This window comes from Saccostrea cucullata, unplaced genomic scaffold (genome assembly GCF_032062105.1).
Source record: "Saccostrea cucullata isolate Sc308-1 unplaced genomic scaffold, CSIRO_AGI_Scuc_v1 ctg3737, whole genome shotgun sequence".
Lineage (NCBI taxonomy): Eukaryota > Metazoa > Mollusca > Bivalvia > Ostreida > Ostreidae > Saccostrea > Saccostrea cuccullata.
In genome coordinates this window covers 25,153-51,005 of record NW_026918422.1, presented here as the reverse complement: position 1 = coordinate 51,005, position 25,853 = coordinate 25,153, and the positions used below count along the sequence as shown (strand labels likewise).

At 34.4% G+C, this 25,853-nt stretch overlaps 2 protein-coding genes and 1 long non-coding RNA gene across 4 annotated transcripts; 2 read left to right on the top strand and 1 right to left on the bottom strand.

Moving 5' to 3' along the window:
- The first annotated feature begins 455 nt into the window (after window positions 1-455).
- On the top strand, window positions 456-4,817 carry LOC134264960 (uncharacterized). Of its 2 annotated transcripts, XR_009991660.1 has the most exons (4): window positions 456-494; window positions 2,011-2,072; window positions 2,210-2,255; window positions 3,733-4,817. It is a non-coding gene; the product is annotated as an uncharacterized LOC134264960 (long non-coding RNA). The 2 variants fall into 2 exon arrangements; XR_009991659.1 differs by lacking the exon at window positions 456-494 and having other exon boundaries at window positions 1,904-2,072.
- A 789-nt stretch (window positions 4,818-5,606) lies between these two features.
- LOC134264912 (lachesin-like) lies at window positions 5,607-18,560 on the bottom strand. The gene is made up of 8 exons (XM_062747166.1): window positions 17,891-18,560; window positions 15,664-15,770; window positions 12,896-13,100; window positions 8,934-9,074; window positions 8,653-8,778; window positions 8,146-8,436; window positions 6,854-7,123; window positions 5,607-6,549 (listed from the first exon to the last, which is right to left on the bottom strand). Exons 1-8 carry the CDS (start codon window positions 17,934-17,936, stop codon window positions 6,473-6,475), a joined length of 1,263 nt encoding a protein of 420 aa, XP_062603150.1. The 5' UTR covers window positions 17,937-18,560; the 3' UTR covers window positions 5,607-6,472.
- A 1,366-nt stretch (window positions 18,561-19,926) lies between these two features.
- Window positions 19,927-24,029, top strand: LOC134264870 (geranylgeranyl transferase type-1 subunit beta-like). The gene is made up of 9 exons (XM_062747132.1): window positions 19,927-20,039; window positions 21,118-21,242; window positions 21,349-21,410; window positions 22,030-22,181; window positions 22,414-22,546; window positions 22,642-22,687; window positions 22,807-22,991; window positions 23,241-23,349; window positions 23,511-24,029. Exons 1-9 carry the CDS (start codon window positions 19,936-19,938, stop codon window positions 23,648-23,650), a joined length of 1,056 nt encoding a protein of 351 aa, XP_062603116.1. The 5' UTR covers window positions 19,927-19,935; the 3' UTR covers window positions 23,651-24,029.
- Window positions 24,030-25,853: the final 1,824 nt, after the last annotated feature.

Sequence of the window (25,853 nt, the reverse complement as noted above, 5' to 3'; positions counted from 1 at the left end):
AAATTAATTTCTTGGTTCTCAGGCCCTCCCTCATCTCTTCCAACGGTGCCTCATTGACCCTTTTTATTGCCATATCAATAAAATAAAACACCAAATCACCTCCCTCATCATTTTTTGAGGTTTTGTACAATGTAAAAAGCTGCCTCATCATGTTTTGTCCATGATGAAAGGTTTTAAAATGAAGCAAAATACCAAGGAAGAGACCTTTCAGGTTGTTTATAATCTGTGTCTCCTTTTCTTGGTAGCCTCCCCTAACAGAGTGACCTCCCCTTTACAGACAGTCATGCTGTTGTGGCCATGCTTCTCACCCCTCATTCCACATGGCTTCAGTAATGTTTTATTTTGCTTGCCACGTGACCGTGGACTTGACTCTAAGTTTGTGATCATTCTGTGCTTGTTTTATGCATTTTAGGCTCAGACAGAAATAGTTTTAGCTTTCCTGGCCCGCCGGGCATATGGCCATTTTTGAGCTTTTAGATTATATTGTTAATGAGGTATGTGTAGGAGAGCAGTCTGAAGTGGTTTTACTGATAACGTAAATAATAACAATCTCTGTGTCATCTGTTAATGTTGTAACTAATGTAGTTCATAGAATTAATAATACCACATGCAGTGTTACTTTGATAGAAACGGAATACATTTTAATGAGAAGTGTAAGTGTAGGTATGTTCCAAGTTTAAATGACATTATCTGGTACTAAGCATCAACCTTTTAAGTCAAGTTGCTCCTCAAACAATGGTTTACCCATTTTTTTTGTTTAACTGCACCAAAACTTTTAATTTTGAATGTCTATACATGCTTTTCTTGAAGAATTGTGTATTTTTGCCATGGAACTGATAAACAACACACACACAATTAGTTTTTCTTTACTGGATCAATTTTCTTTTCAATGAATCAAATAAATACAATTTAAATGTATCAAGAAAGACATGACATATTAGTTAAATTTACTGTAGACGTACTTTTTTCCACGGGGTCATAATTCCACGGAATATCAATTTCTGTTTAATCCGCGGGTAGAAAATTACGCGGATTTCTTCAACTGTCACTATATGCCTTACATTTATATTAAGTACGCATGGACAAATTTCCGCGGAAAGATTGTGACCGGGTACATAGCGTAAATTAATACCGCACGAAAAAAAGTTCTTCTACAGTATTATAATACAGAGGAAAATTTAAATGAAAAACAGTATTTTTTTTTCTTTTTTGGTATAAGAGAATTATTTTGGCTTCAAATTTTTTACACATGTAGTTTTAGTGAGTAATTTTGTTCTTTTAAGCATTTATTTCCTAAAGTCATTAATTTAACTGGAAGTTTTTATTTATTTACAGTAGTTTGTTCTTTCACAAATATAAGCAAAGCACAAAGTGTGTATTTCGAAGCACTTTCTAAAATACTGATTTTGAAACAAAACAATTTTTGTTTGTCACATTATACTTTTTGTTGTTTTTCCCCTTGGTTTATTTATTGTGCTTTTGGTATGATTTTAAATTATACATGTTGTTAAGTGCATTTTTTAATGACATCCCTATTTACCACAGGTAATTTTGGCATGGAAAGTATATGTATGTAACCATACATGTATCTATAAATAATATCCCACGCAAATCTTTATTTAACGGAGAAGAATAGTACATGTTGTGTATGTATACACGTATATATACAGATGTATAACATGTGAACTTTTCACAAGGAACATGATTACATGATGCACTGTATGCTGGTATTAATTATTTGCATGAGAGACACAGAGCAGCCTTTCGGTAAAGCTGCACAGATTAACAGCGCTAGTGAAATAATTGTAATCTGCTCAGAAAAGACAGCTTCAATAACATTTCAAAATCAAATCAAAAGCCTAATTGAATTTCATTGTGAACATTTGATAATATTATTTTCTTCAGTTTTGATTTTTACTATGAAATAACAATCTATTAATGAGCTGTGCTATTTGATGCTGTGTACGGACTTTCTGGAGACCGTTTGATGATATCTTTTACTGTTTATAGCCTCCCCCAACACTGCCCAAAGGAAAATTCTCAGACCTATTCATAGACTTTGTTGAAAAATGGTGAGTCTAATTGTTTAGCATACAAAAAAATGTATAATAATTATGGTACATTAACGTATGATGACCTTATTGATGATGTTAATTTTATACGTATATACATTGTACATTATCTAACCATTGAATGTTATTTTTAACAGTTTGAAGAAGAAGCCATCAGACAGGGCAGATCTTCAGTCATTAATGGTAAGACTAGATTTCGTGTGTAACATCCTCAAGGACCAATCATAAATTGGGAAGCCAACTTTACACATAAAACTTTTACAATGACATATAGTATTCCTCTTCCAGTACAAAAGTGTAAATAGTGTAAATTTAAAGGTAAAACCAGTTATATATGATAAATCCCTTTTAAGAGTACTAAAATATAATTGAACCAATACATGTAAACTATGATTTTCAGTTAAACATGGTGAAAGAACTCATAAGGAATCAATATCTGTCTATGACCTTTGTATGCTGTAACTGCTAAATAAACCATTACTAATCTACCTGCTGTGTAATGTCAGTCTAGCTGTATGTAACATCTGTGTGCTAATTAAACCACTACTTATCTGTCTTTCTGTTACATCTGCCTGTCTGTCTGTGACATCTGTGTGCTAACCAAACCTTTACCTGTCTGTCTGTGTGTCTGTGACCTCTATGTGCTAACCAAACCTTTACCTGTCTGTCTGTGTGTCTGTGACTTTTGTGTGCTAACCAAACCTTTACCTGTCTGTCTGTGTGTCTGTGACTTTTGTGTGCTAACCAAACCTTTACCTGTCTGTCTGTGTGTCTGTGACTTTTGTGTGCTAACCAAACCTTTACCTGTCTGTCTGTGTGTCTGTGACTTTTGTGTGCTAACCAAACCTTTACCTGTCTGTCTGTGTGTCTGTGACTTTTGTGTGCTAACCAAACCTTTACCTGTCTGTCTGTGTGTCTGTGACTTTTGTGTGCTAACCAAACCTTTACCTGTCTGTCTGTGTGTCTGTGACTTCTGTGTGCTAACCAAACCTTTACCTGTCTGTCTGTGTGTCTGTGACTTTTGTGTGCTAACCAAACCTTTACCTGTCTGTCTGTGTGTCTGTGACTTTTGTGTGCTAACCAAACCTTTACCTGTCTGTCTGTGTGTCTGTGACTTCTGTGTGCTAACCAAACCTTTACCTGTCTGTCTGTGTGTCTGTGACCTCTATGTGCTAACCAAACCTTTACCTGTCTGTCTGTGTGTCTGTGACTTCTGTGTGCTAACCAAACCTTTACCTGTCAGTCTGTGTGTCTGTGACCTCTATGTGCTAACCAAACCTTTACATGTCTGTCTGTGTGTCTGTGACCTCTATGTGCTAACCAAACCTTTACCTGTCTGTCTGTGTGTCTGTGACCTCTGTGTGCTAACCAAACCTTTACATGTCTGTTTGTCTGTGACCTCTGTGTGCTAACCAAACCTTTACATGTCTGTGTGTCTGTGACCTCTATGTGCTAACCAAACCTTTACATGTCTGTGTGTCTGTGACCTCTATGTGCTAACCAAACCTTTACCTGTCTGTCTGTCTGTGACCTCTATGTGTAACTAAACCTTTACCTGTCTCTCTGTCTGTGACCTCTGTGTCTTAACCAAACGTTTACCTGTCTGTCTGTGACCTTAGTCTGTTAACCAAACCTTTACCAGTCTGTCTGTCTATTACAGAGCCACCCATTTGTCACACGGTCAGAGGAGGAAGTCATGGACATTGGGAATTGGGTGTGTAAGGTAATGAACATCAAGCCGGAGCAGAAGAATAGTTAAGCACCAAGCAGCATTCCAGGCCAGCCATATATCTTAGTGGTTCTACCCCTCCAATCAGTCAGGCATACCGGAGTAACTTCAGTTAGAGCTTTGGAAAATGTTTTAACTTGAAATTGATAAATTCCAAACCTTTCCCTTCTCAGACGTGATAAATGTATAATGTAATACTATCAATAGAATATTGTAAGCAATATTTACTTTTTTAATGTATATGTACAATATCTGAAAGCTCTTCAACCAATGGGCATTACTCAAATTGTAAGGATTCTATTTTACTGATTATAAAGAAAATTTTCTACCTACGCAAGTTACTTCAGAAGCAATGTAAAATACAGTGAGAATGAGTAAACTATGGATAGATACTCCAATAGGACGAGTATTTAGATATAGAGGAGGAGCAATGTGTTCATACCATTTGTATGTAGTCTATTTATTTATATGACCCTATCACACAAACATCATGTATTTTGAGCACAGATTTCACATTAAGTAATTTATATTTTTGGCTATGATAGTGTGATTTTTAGATTTTTTTTCTGAGAGTTTTCACTGAAGTTAGTGAGCTGTTGTGTAATTGTCTAAATGTGTGTTTTACAGAGAGGTATATCGTTAAGGTTATCAAACAAGCTGACCTTGTTATGGATCTAATATATGGAATAATATTATTTACCGTAATCATGTTAATACATATAAACATATAGAAACATAAAAAAAATTATTATTGTCTTTACTCTTAAGACTATTGAGTTCATTTATGATGATCATTATGTTAGTATACTTGATGTCAGCTAGTAGTCTCCCTTGCACATCTGAATTAGATGAATTATAGAAAGAATTAAGCCTGCATTCATTAAGCGTTGTTAATATCAGAAATGTTTTCAAAAAGCTAAGTGTTCATGATGTCACAAAATTGGGACTAATTTAATGAATTTTATCTGTGTGTATATGTACCATTGAAAGATTTATTAAAATTTTCTTCAAAATTAGTGATTGTCTGTTTATAAATATTTTCATAGGCCCATCTTAAGATGGAAAGAATGATGTTTCCTTCTTGGCTATCCATTAGGGATGGGTATCGCCAAAAATTTTGTATCGTGATATATCACCATTTTTTCCCCAAAATATCACAATAATATCATGATATTTTTACGAGGAATTTATACAATGATTTTAAATGAATAGTCATTATTTTTCTTTAAAATATGCTAGAAAAACAAAATTTCGCTCTTGAATTTTTTATGTACCTAAAATTAATCATGTTTGATTGGTAAGATGCAGTTCTTTTCACCTTTTACAACATTTTTTAGACTTTCTGTAATTGAAGATTGAACAAATAAATGAACAATTTCTGGACTTTCTAATATGTACCTAAATACCGATATTTAGGTCTCCGATACATATCACGCAATAACAAATCGTTATACCGATAAAATAGCACATCTCTGCTATCCCTTTGTCTTTTTGTTCGATTTTTCATGTAAAAACAGTAAATATGCTTCATTTTACTATGATGCACGAAATATTGCGCAATGAAAACCTCAGTTGGCCCCCTTAAATAAAAAAGGTGAAGACTTGACAATTTTAAATTTATTTCAAATAATGTACACAACCAGACAGATTTGCAATATGTAAATGAAAAAAAAATTCTTCCAACGTTGAAATTAAAACACCAAATCACCTCCCTCATCATTTTTTGAGGTTTTGTAATTTATCATGTTTTGTAAAAAAAAAAAAAAATAATAAGGAAACAAAATTAATTTTGCATGGCCTTACTGGTAAAAAAAAAATTATTAAGGAAACAAATAAAATGCATCTTTGCTAGCCAAGTGATTTTGGTCCACTCTGGTCTGTTTAAGGGTGGGGGGGTGGACTGAAAACTCGAGGCTAGCAAAGATGATAAAATGAGGCAGTCAAATAAAAAAATGTCACTATTTAAAAACAAACTTAGTTAGAATGCATCTGTATGAAATAAATACACAAAACACATTTTTGACAGAAATACACAGACATTTTAAAATAACAATAAAAAAAATTATAAATTATTATTCTAAGTTTAACAAACTAGCTCAGTAGTCTGAGATACAATAATAAACACATAGCTACTTTGGCACAAAAAACCTAAAATTCATTTATATGGAATTTCTATATACATAATACTGCAAATTATGTTAACACTTGAAAATAAGTACATGTACTCAATGTATTAGACAAAACATATTATAATCAGGAATTCCCCTGTCTAGTTAGCTTACACCTCAGCTCTGATGGTGTGAAAATTTGATCGGATGAGACATACACTGGGGGTATAGGGTCAGAGATTGTGCTAGCAATTTAGGTACAAGTAAGCACTATAATTGTTTGGAACAAATTAAGCTACATGTATCTAAGCTTATCTTCACAAATTTTTTCCATCAATGTTTTAAATTAATGTATTGCTTCATCGTGTAAAGTTCCGGGAAAATGTGTATATTGCACCACTTTGACTGAAGTTTCATTAAAATGAAGATAATATGATGAGACATTAGAAATGTTGAAAATTGACTAGATGAACACATGGAGCAAAGGAGCCCCCATTCTCTCTCTCTCTTTCTCTCTCACACACACACACACAAGCACACAAACAATACAAAATCTTGTGTCCTTAGAAAAAGAGAAAAAATGTCCCAACTAGTATGATTATTGTTCTGCAAGAGAAGATCACTCCTGCACTGCTATTGCCTGCAAGAGAAGGAAGTCATTTAGTGGTTGAAACTCAGATAAAAGCATAGAGGTTTCTAGGCACCTTAATATAGAATGAATCAGTCATTGTCTGTTTTTCACTTTAATTATACACATCCCTCTTAGTCAATAATTTCGATGAAATGACTTGTGTGAAATAACTTGTCTAGTTTTAATATTGGAATTGAATTAACCATGCCTTTCCCTATCTAAAATGATAGCCTGGTAAAGGATTAAAAAAATAAGGCACAAGAGTATGCTAAGGATTTAGAGGCTCAGAATCTGTGTATGAATTGACTGATACCTTGATCTCCGGGTGAATTGACTTCGTATGGAGGACCCGAGGTCACTAGCGGTTTGTATGAGGAGGTGATCGGCGGTGTTGTGGTGGTGGATGGTGACTTGGTTGTAGATTGTGTCAGGGGAGGTGAGGGTGGGGACTTCTTTGTGGATGAGGATTGGGTTGGGGAGGTGGAGGTTCCCGTGGTTGGATCCGTGGATGGACTAGTGGTGGATTCTGTGGTGGTGGATGTGGTTGTAGGAGAGGCAGTGGTGGTGGTGGTTGTGGTTATCTCTACAAAAAAACAAACAATACATAGCAGAATTATAATGTACTCGATGAGAAAAAATATTGAACAAAGGCAAATTGACATAATGCGCTACATTTCAGGTTTTTTATTAGCTCACCTGAGCCAAAGGCTCAAGTGAGCTTTTCTGATCAAAATTTGTCCGTTGTCTGTCGTAGTTGTCATTGTCGTCGTTGTTGTAAACTTTTCACATTTTCATCTTCTTCTCAAGAACCACTGGGCCAATTTCAACCAAACTTGCTACAAAGGAATATTTAGGAAAAATCTTTAAAAAATCTTTATATAACTGGGCCATTTTTTTGAAACTCATGTGGAATCATCCTCAGGTAGTGAAGATTCAAATTTGATCAAATCATGACCTCTGGGGATAGGGTTGGGCCAAAATGGCTGATCAAAGTTTTAAATAGGAATATATAGGAAAAATCTTTAAAAATCTTCAACTCAAGAACCACTAGGCCAGGAAAGATGAAACTCATGTGGAATCATCCTCAGGTAGTGAAGATTCAAGTTTGATTAAATCATGACCCCCAAGGGAAGGGTGGGGCCAAATGGCCGATAAAAGTTTTACATAGGAATATATAGGGAAACCTTTTAAAATCTTCTTTTCAAGTACTTCAAAGCCATGCTTAGTGATATTTATAGGGAATCAACCTCAGGTAGTGTAGATTCTAGTTTGTTTAAATGGCTAAAAAATTGCTTTCCCTATATAATCCTATAGCCCCCCAACCTCAGTTAGCTTTCAGTTCTGATCTGTTATGTGCTTTTTCCCTAGCCAATTGCTCAGGTGAGCGATGTGGCCCCTGGGCCTCTTGTTTTAAATAAGGTTAAATTCTTTGATTTAAATCATTTTAATTTACTGTTCAACTGAAGTACATGTACTACCTCAGTAGCATAATCAATGTTGGAATTTTCTGTAAGGTACTACATTTTTTTGAGAACAGTGTTTGACTACAGAAAAAAAGACAGTAAGAGACTTTTTAAGAATATAAGCCTCCATGCAGGCACTGACCATGTAATGTGACATTGCCAGTTGCCTCCCCATACTTGTTCTCGGCCACACAGTAGTAGATCCCGAACCCCGAGGGAGGTTCAGCCTGTTTGATGACGAGGTTCATGACGGTCGTCGTGGAGTTCTGCTGGAGGTTCTGGGGGTTGTAGTTCCAGTCCCTCACCAGTCTCTTGTCGTCTTTCCTCCAGTAATACTCGGGTTTGGGGAAGCCCACCACGGAACACTCTAACACAGCACTCCTACCAGATTTCTGAGATAATTCTGGGGTTTTTACGGTGATTGTTGGTGCATCTGAAAAAGATGAACATTATCAAATTGATACAAGCTAGAGGGTCCTAAGTTCAAATCCCAGTAGAAATTTAATTTTTCTCCACCTGTGACAATACCAGTGCATTTATATGTCAAACAGGTGAAAGATGTTGGTAACTTGTAATAATAATTTAATAAAAGTTTAATTACCAAAAAGAAGCACATAATTTATTTTCATTCAGCTTACTAGTTACTTACATTCGACGTCCATCCTGATATCGTGAGTGGCACTAGGGGTGACGGTATTATAAGCTGTACATCTGTAGATACCAGTCTGTTCTCTGCTGATGTTGGATATTGACAATTGTGGTCCGGTATCAAGTTCTGTAAAACAGAAACATGTATTATAGCAAAGACACCAGAATGATGCAAATTTAAAAGTGATAGAAAATTTCGAAGAATAATCAAGCCTTTTTTCACCTTAGTAATGTTAATTTCATTTAAAGAGCTAATATATCAGTGACAGAATTATTTCTAACGTGTTTCTGTGTTGCCTCTGATAAAATGCCACATGATTTTGGGTTCTGGGAATCCTGTAGCGTGACAGGTGATATTGACGTCAGTCCCCTCCTGTACCTGTTTGTCACCACTGGACAAGGTCGGGAGGATCCGAGGGGCCACTGTAAATGAACATTAAAACAATACTTATATCAACAGTTCTAGTTATTTATAAGTAATGGTTGGCCAATTATTAACAGTTCTAGTTATTTATAAGTAATGGTTTGCCACATCAACAGTTCTAGTTATCTATAAGTAACGGTTAGCCATATCAACAGTTCTAGTTATTTATAAGTAATGGTTTGCCATATCAACAGTTCTAGTTATCTATAAGTAATGGTTAGCCATATCAACAGTTCTAGTTATTTATAAGTAATGGTTTGCCATATCAACAATTCTTGTTATTTATAAGTAATGGTTGGCCATATCAACAGTTCTAGTTATTTATAAGTAATGGTTAGCCATATCAACAGTTCTAGTTATTTATAAGTAATGGTTAGCCATATCAACAGTTCTAGTTATTTATAAGAAATGGTTTGCCATATCAACAATTCTTGTTATTTATAAGTAATGGTTGGTCATATTAACAGTTCTAGTTATTTATAAGTAATGGTTAGCCATATCAACAGTTCTAGTTATTTATAAGTAATGGTTTGCCATATCAACAATTCTTGTTATTTATAAGTAATGGTTGGCCATATCAACAGTTCTAGTTATTTATAAGTAATGGTTGGCCATATCAACAGTTCTAGTTATTTATAAGTAATGGTTTGCCATATCAACAATTCTTGTTATTTATAAGTAATGGTTGGTCATATTAACAGTTCTAGTTATTTATAAGTAATGGTTTGCCATATTAACAGTTCTAGTTATTTATAAGTATTGGTTAGCCATATCAACAATTCTTGTTATTTATAAGTAATGGTTGGCCATATCAACAGTTCTAGTTATTTATAAGTAATGGTTGGCCATATCAACAGTTCTAGTTATTTATATGTAATGGTTAGCCATATCAACAGTTCTAGTTATTTATAAGTAATGGTTTGCCATATCAACAATTCTTGTTATTTATAAGTAATGGTTGGTCATATTAACAGTTCTAGTTATTTATAAGTAATGGTTTGCCATATTAACAATTCTAGTTATTTATAAGTAATGGTTGGCCATATCAACAGTTCTAGTTATTTATAATTAATGGTTCGCCATATCAACAGTTCTAGTTATTTATAAGTAATGGTTGGCCATATCAACAGTTCTAGTTATTTATAAGTAATGGTTTGCCATATCAACAGTTCTAGTTATTTATAAGTAATGGTTTGCCATATCAACAATTCTTTTTATTTATAAGTAATGGTTGGTCATATTAACAGTTCTAGTTATTTATAAGTAATGGTTTGCCATATTAACAGTTCTAGTTATTTATAAGTAATGGTTAGCCATATCAACAGTTCTAGTTATTTATAAGTAATGGTTTGCCATATCAACAGTTCTAATAATTTATAATTAATGGTTGGCCTTATCAACAGTTCTAGTTATTCATAAGTAATGGTTGGCCATATCAACAGTTCTAGTTATTTATAATTAACGGTTCGCCATATCAACAGTTCTAGTTATTTATAAGTAATGGTTGGCCATATCAACAGTTTTAGTTATTTATAAGGTCTGGTGGGCCACATCAACAGTTCTGTAGTTATTTATAACTTACAGATAACTAGAACTCTTGAATTGGATTCACCATAACTTATAAATAACTAGAACTGTTGATATGGCCCACCATAACTTATAAATAACTAGAACTGTTGATCTGGATTCACCATAACTTATAATAACTAGTTCTATTGATATGTCCCTCCATAAACTTACAAATATATGGCCCATGCACTATTATACAATTATTGCTGTTTTTTTTAGGTCAATACGATGATTTAGGCACCTGAGGAGTATAATATTCACTGAGCCCGAAGGGCGAAGTGAATATAGTACTTCGAAGGTGGCTAAATCATTGTATTGACCGCAAAAAAACAGCAATAACTGTTTTACTATATGATTAAATGATAGCAAACTCCTACGAGACTGTTTCTTTGCTTTAATGGAAAGTTTTAACAAGAAATTTCAAAAAGAACACATTGTAACAGAAACCAGAAGTCTCTGTCGAGACTGTAGCTCTACTGGTTTATACTTAAAACAAAGGAAGAGAAAAGTAGCAGTTGGGACTTGAGACTTTAAATCAGCAATAAATAGAAAAATGATCCTTGCCACTCATCAAAATAAAAACCAATGCACAGAATTATGTATCTTAGTATAGTCTACTTGTGTGCCAAGTTATACTGAAATCAGACCAAAACTGCAGGAGGAGTAGCATTTTGAAAGAATTTCACAGAAATTTCTATTTTTAGTAACCATGGGCAACATTGTTCATTGAAATCAAAAACCGATGCACAGAATTATGTATCTTAGTGTAGTCTACTTGTTTGCCAAGTTATATCAAAATCAGACCAAAACTGTAGGAGGAGTAGCAATTTGAAAGAATTTCACAGAAATTTCTATTTTTAGTAACCACGGCAACACCGTTTATCGAAATCAAAAACCGATGCACAGAATTATGTATCTTAGTGTAGTCTACTTGTGTGCCAAGTTATACTGAAATCACCAAATCTGTAGGAGGAGTAGCATTTTGAAAGAATTTCAAAGAAATTTCTATTTGTAGTAACCACGGCAACACCGTTCATCGAAATCAAAAACCGATGCACAGAATTATGTATTTTAGTGTAGTCTACTTGTGTGCCATGTAATATTGAAATTGGACCAAAACTGTAGGAGGAGTAGCATTTTGAAAGAATTTCAAAGAAATTTCTATTTTTAGTAACCACGGCAACACCGTTCATCGAAATCAAAAACCGATGCAAAAAATTATGTAAGTGTAACTTTTGTGCCAAGTTATATTGAAATCAGACCAAAACTGTAGGAGGAGTAGCATTTTGAAAGAATTTCACAGAAATTTCTATTTTTAGTAACCACGGCAACACCGTTCATCGAAATCAAAAACCGATGCAAAAAATTATGTATCTTAGTGTAGTCTATTTGTGTGCCAAGTTTAATGGAAAGTTTTAATTGTTTACAGAAATTTCAAAAAGAACACATTGTAACAGAAAAAATTGAATAGGTCAATAATTCCTTATATTGACCTGCAATAATTCCTTGTATTGACCTGGAACGTCACGTGCAGGTCAATACAACGTATTATTTTTCTAACACAGTTGAATCTCAGCCAATCAGAGAGAAGGAAATTATTCAATCATATACTAAAATGTATTGACTAGAACTATTGATAGGGATACCGATCCCCAGTCCCCAACTAACACACGTTTTGATTGCTCTTCTAAGTGTACTGCTATTTTATTTAGTTGAGACCCATAATGAACACCGCCATTATTTTTGCTTATTTACTATCTGCATGTTCATTTTTACTCTAAGTTTTATTTCCACTGGAGATGCCAACCTTCACAAAAAAGCCCCACCCACTAATAAGCTATGGGCAGAGGACAACCAGACAAGGATCGACAGACAGATAAACGGACGAAAGGATAAAAACTATATATCCCAGAATCTTCGATTATGAAGCATAAAAAGAAACTTCTACTTGCTTTTGGTGAATGTCATACCGTATCTATGCAGGTTTTCTTGGCCGGTGTAAACTTTGGCGTTTTGCCTGCTCAAAGGTATGCCAATAATTTTGGCGTAATTTTTTTAGCGGACGCAGGATTCAGCTCTTTGCAGTTGGACACTAAGAAGAGTACTGACTATTTTAGCGATGAAAATTTTAGAGGACTGTCATCAAAACGCCAAAATTAGCACCCCGCTTAAATAACCCGCTATACGGTCATTACCACTCCAGCTGCATAAGAACCCAGCAGACTTGAAGTTTATCCCTGGGAGTACTCACCTTGAACTTGTAGTGTGATATTTTTGGTCAAGGTGACGGGGTATCTGACTTCACATTTATACACCCCGCTGTCCCCGATCTTGACGTTCCTAATGACGAGGTACCAGGAGTTAGAGTAAGGTCGCTTCAGACTAAAGCGGATATCAGAGGTGACTGGAGTCTCACCAAGAAACAAAACATTCATCTGTGGTCCAAACCACATCACCTGGAACAGAGATAGTATTGGTCATTATCTGGGCATTATCTCAATCTGGCTTAATTTATGGCTCAAAAACCGAAATAAACTGCTGGCTGCAGGGAAAATTAGAGAAGGGAATTGAATCTCTTACGCATGCAATTGTACAAAAGCTAACCAAGCCCGTATGTATTCAAATTTCGAGACAATTTTTATTTTTTATTATGAGAGTACATGTTTCAATTTACAATATATGATCCATAAGCACGTAGTATTTATTGTTTGGGGGGGGGGACTCAAACGTCCGCTTTCCAGGGGGTGGTGGGGGGGGGTCGAGGTTTAGGTTTCAACTTTCTTTTACAATCAAATTTATTTATATATGATCATATACAGGTATTAACAATATACCGTGATTTAACTTTATGGGGGCGAAAATAGAGGGGTTGAGGGCCAAGCAGACTTTCAATGAACGATTTCAAACGTAAAATGTTATGATATATCTGGAAAAACAATTTCATTACTGTCCACAATTTCCCATTTTCAAAAGGTGAGTTATTTCCCCTGAAAGGAACTCTTTTACTGTGTTTAATACGCATGCGCTATAAATAAAGTCACTTCCGCGGACGTTCTTGATGTAAACATGTTCATGGTGTAATGCCTCTGTCATATGGAAAAATGTTATTGTGTTTGTGAATAAAAAGAAATCTTAACTGATTCGTATTTTTTTTAAATTGCCCACTCATAGTCTCTTTCTGGATTTGTATTAATCTGTATAGAAGTATAATAAGGCACTGTGTAAGCCCCCCCCCCCCTTACAAAAAAAACGAAACAAATTACTGATAAAATGCTGATACATATTCGAATAGGCCTATTTAAAAAAAAATACAAAACAAAAGCTAATTTTCGGTAGTGGATGTTCTGCAGACGGATCATCATTATTTACAAAATGTGCAGATCAAATATAAGAATTTTTAGTTTTATTCTAATAATTTTTAATTTCCACAACTTTGGTTCATATTCAACTGTCCAATCCATTTACAAATTCGTTCTCTGTACCTGTACGCTCAAAACCCTCGTGCGTCACCTCAGTGTCAATCAAATTCGCATGAAAGTTGATTTGAAACATTCTAATGGTCAGTTCTGAGTTCAAGTGTGTAACACACTCAACTGACATCCAGCGAAATTCATCTTCCCGGTTTCACCACACCGCTTATTAAAAACTTACGTGTACTTTGTAAATTATCTTTTTAAAAACATAAATAAGATGTATCCCGTAGATTATACATGTAAGATTTTAAGAAAAAATTACAATAGTTAACGTACATTAAAATTGCAAATTTCTGATGAAGTTGTTTGCCAGCTAACAGGCAAGTAGCAACGGGGGGGGGGGGGGTCAAGGGGCCTAGCCCCACCCCCACTTTTTCCCCAATATTACTTTTTCTATTGAAAATGTTCGTTAAAAGACATGTTGCCACCCCCCCTTGCCACACACACAGTTTATACTACGGTAAAGTTATATAAGGGGAAATAAGTATTGTATGCCAAGGAACTGGTACTGAAATAAGTAGCTTTTTCGACTTTGGGCAAGGTTTTTCTTTGCTTGTCTACTTTTCTAGGTAAGAAAAAAATATTTCTTTGGCTGCCACCCCCCCCTTTTAAAGACGATGCTACGTGCCTGGCTAATTCGTATAGCTGTCTAGAAAGGGGGTGGGTGGGTAACAATACAATCGCTTATTATCTAAAAAAAATTGCAAACCGTTTCTTTCTTTTAAAATTTTTAAATGCAGCGTGTAAGTTGATCACTATTTTGTTGGATTTTTGTAATGCGTAGTCCGCGGAAGTTATGCTAGTGTAGAAGAGTTCCGATTTTGAGGGGAGATAACTCACTTTTGAAAATGGGGATACACTGTTTGTATAATGATTATGTTTAATCTTCAAGTTGTAAACAACTGCATACCGGTAGTTGACTTCACTGATCCATACACTTGCATGTATGTATGTATTTTATTATTTGTCTTTTTTATGTAACATGGTTGTATGCCAACATGTTTGGTGAATCAATAAAGAAATTGAAATTGAAATATAGAATAGCCCCCTTGGCGCTGAACATTCGTGTTCAAATTGTACAAATAAACAAACATATCTTAATTGATGTTTCAAATCCTTATTGATGTGAAAATCTCTGTATATATAATTTTTCTTTAGATTGATGTCTTTTTTTCTGCTGGGCATTACGGGGAATGTTTAAACACTTTTGACTAGAAGTATTGGAGTAAAAAATTGTCTTCAGTATATACGTATAAAATACCAGGGTATTTTCAGGGGGTGGGTGGGGTGTATGAATTATTTTAGTGATTTGATTGGGTAATTCCTAGTTTATCGGGTTGGTGGGGTGTATGAATTATTTTAGATATTTACTTGGCTGTTTCCCAGATTATCGGGGTGGGTGGGGGTATGAATTATTTTAGATATTTACTTGGCTGTTTCCCAGATTATCGGGGTGGGTGGGGGTATGAATTATTTCAGTGATTTACTTTGCTGTTTCCCAGATTATCGGGGTGGGTGGGTTGTATGATTTATTTTAGTGATTTACTTGGCTGCTTCCTAGATTCTCCACTGTGCAGGCCAGCGTTGTCGATCCCCCCGCCTTCACTAGTTGTTTGATTGGCGTCGTGTCCATCCATATCTCCCCTCGTGTACCTGAAATTTAATGTTCTCATGTTAAAACCGAAACCGGTCAAATATCGTAATCGTTTACTGCTCTTACTACATGTATAAGATATTATTTTGCCGAAAAGATTTTTTACAATTTGCTTTGTTAAAATTTAATTTTTTTAGCTTAAAAGTCATTATATTTTATGGAATATCGAATGAAAAATTATTAAAATTGTAAAAGCGATCATAATTTGATTTCATGTAGAACACATTAAGGATTGTTTTATCATGTTGTAAATTTTGAATTCACTAGAGGGGGGGGGGGGATGCAAAATTTACAACATAATAATTGTTATCATGTTGTAAATTTTGCATTTACCTCCCTCTCGTAAATTCAAAATTTACAACATGATAGTTTCCTAAAGCTGTCTATAGTGCAAACATTTAAGCTCTTTATAAAATGGTTTATAAACCAAAATGAGGCTGATATGTTACTCCCGATCAAAAAATATCAGAGTCCTTAATTAACAAACATTGACCGAATGCCGGGGTATTTTATTTACCTCAAAATTAGCTGATCAACTGTACAGAAGATTTGGGTTTTCTTCATTTGAATTTTTCTTTTTCTAATCAATAATAGGAATGCCCTCTTGAATATCGGACGTCCGGTAAATTTTGATTTTTGTGATGTACAGCAGTAATAAAGCTCATCAAATGTGTGTTTTCATTAATTTTCATTAGCAGCTTTTACAGAAGCTTGAGAGGGTTCGCCGGCTAGAGAGACATTGTCCTCTGATTTACATATTATCTGAATAGCATAAGACTCTCGGCGGGGAAGGACCCAACTCGTTTGATGAAATATGGGGGCGAACTGCTGATTAGAAATTAGCTACTATGCTCAAGAAATCTGGCGATGGAAAATTGAGAATAATCAGCTGATTTGCATATAAATGCAAAGGAAACAAAAAATATTGAATCCTTCATCAATGGACCACGGGGCAGTGAAATCCAGGCTGAAATACGACAGGTCTATAGATATGCATTCCATTTACATATATAGACTTGAATGCCAGTAAACAATTACTTTTATTTCATAGTTTACTTATTTCATAATTTATAATTACTTATTTCTAAATTCTAACCTTACTTTGACTAAGTTTTATAAGGACAGATGTCCCGTCTTTGTATTGAGTATTTTCATTGCGATATAGTGTTTGCCGACTGTTCACAAATCAATGATTCTTTCTGTTTTAGCTTTGGAATTACTCGAGTAATTGAAGGATTGGAATTAAATTGAAGGTTCTCCATGAAGTGATAAGGGACGGGGTCTGTCTTTCGGTGTAGTACTTTTATGGCTCATACATTTTTTCCTTATGCAGTTTTCAATATCAGTAGTAGCTACTATTCTACACTTCTATAGGTCTGGTCAGTCCAAGTCATTTCTCCAAATTGTGTAACTTCTATACAGAGAGAGAGAGAAATCTTTGTTTGTTGTGAATATTGATGAACAAGATACGACATCGTATACGAAGTCTAAAACACTAGCTACCCATTTGACCCGCAGGATAAATTGTAGTTTTATGTTTCTGTTTATACCTGTCAATATACATGATATATACAGGATGGTTATAGATAAATAGACATGTACCCAGGGGGATGGGTAATTATATAATCTTCCTTAACAAGATCTTCTGATGACAGATAATACATAATTAAAACCCATGGATTTGGGATTTTTATGGGATTGCAGCAATTTCTTAATGCTCGTCGTACCTCTTGTCTGCTGTTATTGTTAATAAATCACATAAATCTTTCTGGAATATTTTATACGTTAAGAACCCGTCTTCCACTTACTTTTTAACTTACAGGTTCCTTACTTGACTTACTATTTAAGTTATATAAATTATCGACAGTGTTAATTTAGTACATGTAAACACAATCGATTTTTTTCCGTATGATTATTGTACAAACGAGAACCTTTCCTTCACTGTGAGTCACACGAAATCTTGTTTTTCTAGTTCCACATCTGTAAATTTACTGATATATTTATCTGACCAACTACATACGCTGGAATTTTAGCCGTTCATATAGGGTTTTTACGATGCATTAAGAAAGTTGATCAACACGATAAGACGAAACGTAGGGGTCGGCGAAACTTTACATACCTGGTAGAAAACACAGCCATGTGATTAAAATAATTCCTCTAAACATCTCCAGACAAGAATTTAATAATTAGTAATCCTATGTGGCATAATTAAATTGGATTAACAATACAATCCAGTCGACAGTTTACATGGTTTATAATTTAAAACTTTTGTCGTGGTGTTTCATCAGCTGCTCTATTGGATCTGGCATTACCCCGATATTCGGCAGACCCTGTGTAAATCGTCCTGATAGACTACCCCGGGGGGCTGAGCGTGTTCTTCCTTCTGTAACACTGATCGGGACGTCACAGTACTCGCTATAAATCAACGACCTCGGTACAGTAGCAGCTATTATAGTCAGTTGGTTGTGTACTGTGGTGAATTACTGACAGACGACAGTCACACTAACTCTCTATCGATCTCTGCAGCAGTTTGAGATTCAGTGTTACACGACACCACTATTGATTACATCAAAAACAATAGCATCATGCCATCACTTCATCCGAAAAATACCTCCAACATTTTACATTGGTACATACACACAGAGAGATACTTCCGGTTCGCATAGCGCACCTGTTTTCGTGAGCACTGATCCGCAACAAAAACCAAAGCGAAACTCAATATGAAGCACGATAACTTACTTTTTACAATTTTGAAGCGTTAAATCACATTATTTACGTAACAAACTGGCTGATGACAACGTCAGCGGTCACAGAACTGTATATGTAATTATTTTATGATAATAAAAGAATTTGATTATATTCCCATGTACCATGTTAACAGGGTTAAGGAAGTTTACTTCATCTTCCCTGTTCAAGAGGATGTCAAATTATATATTGACGTATTTATCCTTGTTTCAAAGTTTAAAAGTAAATATATCAGTCCATGTGATACAAAAGTTTTAATTAAATTCTAACACGACAGAAATCTAATTCTAAATTTGAGTTTTCATATGTTTGAATATAAAACATGTACGAAATTACAATACATATCTATTTCTCAAACAAATATGTAAACAGACCATTTTCAGAACACGATTTTTCATTGTCCGTCAGATTAAATTTGATGTTTTGACTATTTTCAACACAATTCAAAGCAGATCTGGCAATTTTTCCTCAAATTCAAATTTGAAACTTTGATAGATATATTTAGACGAAATTCCTTCAATATAAATCATTGAAACGGAACAAAATGCAAGCTTGATCTAATTATAACTCATCAAGGAAAACTCAACAAATTCAGCCCAATAATTGAAAACGTTTAGGGGGAAATGCTGAAAACCGTTAAAAATTGAAAATGTAGTAATTCCGTCAAAATCATTTAAGCGGAACAAAATCATGCTAATTTGATGATTGAACCAATTTGGAAAATTGATAGAAAGTCAGAGGAACCGCTAGACAGACAGATGGACAGACAAGAAGAAAAACTGTACCCCTCCGATTTCACCGGTATAGGTATAATAATAGACGTTTTGATCACATGTGTGCAGCCAGCACATGTGGCTAGACGGATGTCATTGCTAAATGTAGGTTCGAGAATATTGCAATACCGGTCTTGTAAATCTCTCGCGGGATACTGAATCAATTATTTCTAAAATATAACCTAACAAGATGTATTTGAGAATCTCCAAGGTCAAAAGGTCGAATTTGGTGGTACCCAAACAGTGGCGGATCCAGAAATTTTGAAAAGGGGGGGCCCGACCAGTTTGAGGTCAAGGTAGGGGCCCACAGCCACACGAAAAAAACATTGATTTATCAAATATTATGTATTTTTTTGGATCCGCCAGTGCCAAAGAAAGGTCTTGTCACAAGGATATATATGTGTAAGTCATAGCTCCACAAAACCAAAAGTTATGGGCAAGGTTAAGACAAACAGACAGCTAGACAGACGGACGGACGCGACAAAAACTATAGACCCCCGAAACTTCGTTGGGGCAGAAAAAAACATATAAACTTCGTTAAGGCATAAAAAAAGAATATATATTTTTACGGGTAAAGTCTTACCGAGCATTTGGGTTTTATGGTTTACCTTTTCTGGAACTCTTCAATATTGAAAACAACAAAAAGATGGCGGATGAGAACGACGATTTTCTCAAACCAAAGCACATAAAATTCTTTGAGCGATGCTTGCAAATACTTCCCAGTAGATATAGTTCGCTTGACACAAATAGGTAACCATTAACAATCCTTCAAATATATACACATTGGAGAATATCATATGTATGTTGTGGTACTTTACCGCTGACGATACAATTATGACTGGGCTATCCTGATTTACCAAGTCAGGCAAGTGTTCACACCATTAATTCATATTGGCAAGAACAGTTACACTTTGTCGAATCATCGACTTCCTTGAAAAAAAAAATCTCAGACCTGCCTCGTACTATGTAGATAACTATCTTATCAACGTAGATAGATCTATTTGTTTCTTTTGAAGTTTTTGTTATTGAAAATACATGGTCTTTCTATTATCATGATTATATATGGATTTTTTTCTTCAAACTAGATATTTTTGGTCATATGAGTGTGATCACTTATACTTGGTCTCCTTCAAGCAGGGGACCTGGTTAATGCCCCTCATACTCTTAGGAACATTAACCAGGTCTCTTACAATTAATCATAGGTTATTTTAGATAGAATATTCTATCTTAAAATGATATTGTCCTACGGACCGGGTTAACAACTGTGGAGAGGGCTTGTACAAAGACAGATTATTCTAACTAAAGTTATTTAACATGGTGCCAAGTCAAAAAGTGTATGTTTATTGCAGTCAGCCTCTAGCATGGTGGAGTAAGGTGACCTATTAGTGCTTTATGTATTTTCTTACATCTGCATACATTGTTTCCTAGCTTTTGGACAAAATAAACTTGTTCTTTTGAACCACTGAACCAATATTTCAACCAAGTTTGGCATATCAGTATTCACCTCACTCAGTGCATGAAGGGGTAGAATAATTGTAAATTTATAGCCCCTGCTCCCTGAGTTTGGGCTCAAACCATAAATACTGTATACAGGGAAATTTTCGCCCACGTTTTATTTTCGCCCCTTTCGCCCTACCCTCATTTGGGCGAATTTAAAACGGGGCGAATTCAAAGAATACTGTATAATTTCTTAAACAAAATTATGACTGGGCGAATTTAAAACAAGGCAAAATTGTTTGCAAGTATGAAAGGGTGAAAATAACACGGGGCGATAATAACCATGTATACAGTATTAAATGACCTCAATGATTGTTGATTTCATTTTCAGGATGACGATTGCGTTTTTCGCCTTATCTGGTCTTGATCTTCTCAATGCATTGGACAAAATAAAAAAAGACAAAGACAGAATTGTTCAGTGGATTTATTCCTTGCAGATTATTCCAAATGAAGATGGTAGATCTATAATGTTTCTAATTTAAATATTTTAAATTTGTAACAATGTTTTTATCTTCTGTGCATTTCTCAATAGTAAATTACTGAAAATTAATGAAATTTACAGAATCCAATATTTGTCAGTGTGGATTTCGAGGATCATCAACTAATGCAGTCAAAGATTCTCAGGTAATGACATTCAATTTACTAATTTCTTACTGCACAATATATTAATATAAACATTAAAGAGGAATTGGTAACATATATGTGCTGATTCTGTCTTATCATTAGATAATTAAGAGAACATGATCTTTATTGACCAAATTATTCAGATTATGAAAACATTGAAACTGCAGATGAATTTAGTTATCTAAATCATGGATATCTTTACTGGATGTCCCAAACACCTTTTCTCGATGTATATAAATCAATCCAAACTCCATCAATTACATATTCAATGGTATCCTCTGTAGGATTTTTTTATTTATCCACCTGAACAATAATTTTATTGCAGATTGTAAATTTTGCACTTACAATACAGAATGATTGACTTTTAAAACTTAAAAACTGTTTCCACATAAACACATGTTCACATACACAATGTGACATGAATCCAAATAAAGGAGGTCACATGTACACAGACCTGTATACTCAAGTATCTAAACAGAGAAGGTATAAGACAGTGTAATAATGATCTGTTGTCTTGCCAGATTTTCTGTCTGAAAATAATTTATTTGCAATGTAGCAAAGCAGGTTAAAACATTTTGTAGTTTGGGAAGCTGATGGAGTCTTTTTGTTTTTCTCTCAGAAAACGGGAGACAAGTTGCAGCTGGACAGTGGACATATCGCCATGACTTATACTGCTATAGCTTCTCTTCTTATCCTGGGGGACAATCTTAGTGGAGTTAACAAGTCAGCAGTGCTGCAAGCTCTCAGCCAACTCCAGCAGGAGGACGGAAGGTAAGGCCTCGTATAGAGAAAATCAACAGTGTGATGGATATTGCAAAGATGAAAAATAAGTGTTGGTTGTAAATAATTGTCAGTGAAATCAATGCTTTTATTTATTTTGATTAATTCATTCTGCTTTACTAAACTGAGCAGGCAGGCAGTCTTTCAAAGAAAAAAACAAAATTTAACATTTTTAAATATGTTCAGTATGTCATGGGTTTTTGATCTAGCCTTTGATTTTCAGCTTTTGTTGTGTACCGGAAGGAAGTGAAAATGACATGCGCTTTGTTTATTGTGCCGCATGTATTTGTTACATGTTAAATGATTGGTCAGGAATGGATGTTGAAAAAGCAGTTCACTTCATTCAAAAAAGTCAGGTAAGGGCAAATGTTCTTATTTAGCCATTAAAGGTATTTAAATATATTTCTGATGCCCTGATAGTATAACGGTACAGTTTCTGTTTGTATTTCAGTCATATGAGGGTGGGATAGGACAAGGCCCTGGTCTAGAAGCTCATGGTTAGTATTGCAGAGTAATATCAGTTCTTCAGATCTTGTTCTGTATTCACTTTAGGGATGCTTGATTTTATTTTTTACAGGCTTCTCAATGAATCAGATGTATTTGTTATTTTTGACAGGTGGATCAACATTTTGTGCAATAGCAGCATTAGTACTTATGAACAAATTAGAGACTAGCTTTACACCCAAACAATATAAACGATTACAGCGCTGGTGCATTAGCCGACAACAATCGGGGTTCCAGGGGCGACCAAACAAACCTACCGACACGTGCTACTCCTTCTGGGTGGGAGCGACACTGAAGGTAAAAATGATCTGATGAGTGTTATACAGTAAAGTGCATTATAGTTTTTGACCCTTTGACAAAAATTCCAAGTCTTATTCAACTCTCATGAAGTAAAAGTCTGCATGTGTGAATTTAGATAATTTTCTTAAGATTTCTGTTTCTTTGTAAACTTGGATTGTCTTGTTAATTCAAAAAAATTAATTAAAAATGAATGAATGTAATAATGGTATTGTTGCACTCTATGTAATTTATTTTGTGTGGATTTAGCTGATAGATACTTACCAGCTAAGTAATGTAGAATGTAATCGAGGGTTTTTGATGGAGACACAAGACGCAATAACAGGAGGTTTTTCCAAGTGGCCGGACCACACACCAGGTGAGACTGGGACTAGAATGAAGTTAGAGAAATAAATTAATCTATCATCATTTAACCTACAACCAAATTACTTTGAAAAGCAGTTTTCCCATTTTTTATGAAAATTTATTGTGAAATGTTACATGGTTTTAAGTTATTAAACATGATTATTTTGCCTACAGATGCCTTACACGCTTACCTCGGTTTGGGAGGTTTGTCTCTTCTCGGGGAGGAAGGTGTGCTTGCCATGCACGCAGCATTAAATATCAGTCAAAGAGCTAGTGAACACCTTGACAACTTACACTCACAATGGAAAAATTAATGATACTCAGATATAGGTATAATTATGTGACTGTTTACTTTTTCCTGTGATCATAAAATTTTACATGATTTGTAAATTCATTCTTTATATTTTTATATCATTTTGTAGTATATGTACACTTATTTTGGCCAATATGAAACTTAGTGGCATTTACTTAAAAATGTGAATTCAAAACTATCTCTAAGAAGAATGAAATGACAGTTTAGACTCAATGACAGTATATTTGTAGTTTTCCTCTTGACCAAACCTTTATTGATGCAGCTTAATTTTATGGTGCATGCATTTTTACACATGCATTGTATTGTAAGAAGTTATGTGATACTTCTTTTAAAAGTCTCTTAAAATGTTATGTTTGTTTAATAAAGCTGATCATCAAATCTCCAAACAAAATTTCAGTTTTATTTTCTCTGCATTATGTCTATTAAATTACATTCACAAGCAGATTGTTCAATATGTACCAAATTACTGTGATATATTACTGTGATACAACCATGCTACAAACCCCTAAAATGCTGGGGTGGGGTGATGGGGCAACCAGCCTTTGTCAAGCTAACGATGGAAAAGCTGAAGTCATCTTATTTATAACATGTAGATTTCATTTGTCCCTTATCTTTTAACATCCAAATATAAAGAAAATTTAGCAGAATCAGTGGTGCCTTTGTATTCGAGTTCATTGTGGTATTTCAAATCTATTTATGAATATAAAAGATATGTAAGGGAAGTTGACGATTGAAAAGTTAAAGTCATCACGTTTGAAGTAAACCGTGGTAGTAATATTACCATTAACGTCCTATTCAAGTAAAATCTAAATATGAAGCAGATTTGTCAGACTCTTTTATGAATTCGATTTGATAAGAATATAAAAACGGTTGTCTAAATAAGTAACACAGTTGCCAAAGTTACAGGAAAATCGTTAATATTTTGCAAATTCATAAATTCTTGGTCTTTACAAACAATGTATAATAACCTTGTTAGCAAATAGCGATCATTGGGTCATATATTACAACTGACATAATTCATACTAATTGGAAAACTTTTATTTTATGCTAAATTTTACGAAATATTCCGTATATACCTGTTCAAGACCACAGGGGCTTGCTCCCGGCGTGTGATAATTATTTATTTTAAAAAAATCATATACGGTAATAATAAAAACCGTAAATGATTTTTTAAATAACTTATTATTACACGCCGGGAGCAAGCTCCTGTGGTCAAGACGTAGGGTTCACGGCGGATGTGACCTGTCAAACGGGATGATTTTTCCTTCAAGACCCGTGATCCCACCGCAGGAATTTGAGGGGTCCGTATTTTATGCCATTTTCACAGAATTGTATTGTTCGTTCATTACTTATCTTTACCTTTTTCATTAAAGGGGCTGGGGTTGGTTGGTCATTTTTAGACTATATTTTGATCTCCTTTAGAAGAAGAGCTCCGTATGAAGATGTACAAAATGATTAAATTTCAAAACTAAACTGCAGGAAAATTTTCATTGCCAAATGATAGTTGACAGCTGTAGAAATCATATCTAAAAAATAAAGTTAATTATATCTAACTATATCTATCACAGGTACTTGGGATATCTATCTATAGTTAATTATATATAAGGTTTTAGTTTAAAGTCAAATGACTCGTTCAAATTGTTTAATTAGAGTGCCCTTAGCTGTGGAATGTAGATAAACTTTATCCAAACATTTTGTTTTCTCACATTCCTTTCAAAATTATCTGGATCCACGCTTACAATTAATAAATAAACGATTTTATTTGACTGAAATTTCTTTGCTAAATTTAGCCTCTGATTTTCCAACACTTTAAATAGTGCTGTTCTTTCACTTTGACAAATGTGTAAATGGCCAAAGAAAGTCGTTTCATTACCAGTGAATTTTGTATAAATGTTATAGACCTTTTACTCGAACACGAGGGGAATCGTTTAGAAAAAAGAATACCCCCTACCCCCCGCCATTAAGCTTAAATTCTATTGCCGTAATTAAATTCAGTATATAGCAAAGTTATAAATATACATTGTATGTGTTTGCGCAATATATGTTGTTTCGTTTTGAAATATTGGTCAAAGTATATAAATTTACCATCAACTGGAGAAAAATTATAATAAAAATGTTACAATTAAACACAAAGTAAGAAAGTTGAATGATAAATAGTAATAAAGAAAGAAACCTAAAATAAATTTTGCTCAGAAATTAGAAAT

Coding starts and splice junctions, on each gene's coding strand:
- LOC134264912 (XM_062747166.1), bottom strand. CDS start 17,936: ATGTTTAGAGGAATTATTTTAATCACATGGCTGTGTTTTCTACCAG. Junction 15,771..17,890: donor ATGGCTGTGTTTTCTACCAG/GTATGTAAAGTT, acceptor ATTAAATTTCAG/GTACACGAGGGGAGATATGG. Junction 7,124..8,145: donor TGGCAATGTCACATTACATG/GTCAGTGCCTGC, acceptor GTTTTTTTGTAG/AGATAACCACAACCACCACC.
- LOC134264870 (XM_062747132.1), top strand. CDS start 19,936: ATGGCGGATGAGAACGACGATTTTCTCAAACCAAAGCACATAAAATTC. Junction 21,243..21,348: donor GATTATTCCAAATGAAGATG/GTAGATCTATAA, acceptor TGAAATTTACAG/AATCCAATATTTGTCAGTGT. Junction 21,411..22,029: donor ATGCAGTCAAAGATTCTCAG/GTAATGACATTC, acceptor TTTTTCTCTCAG/AAAACGGGAGACAAGTTGCA.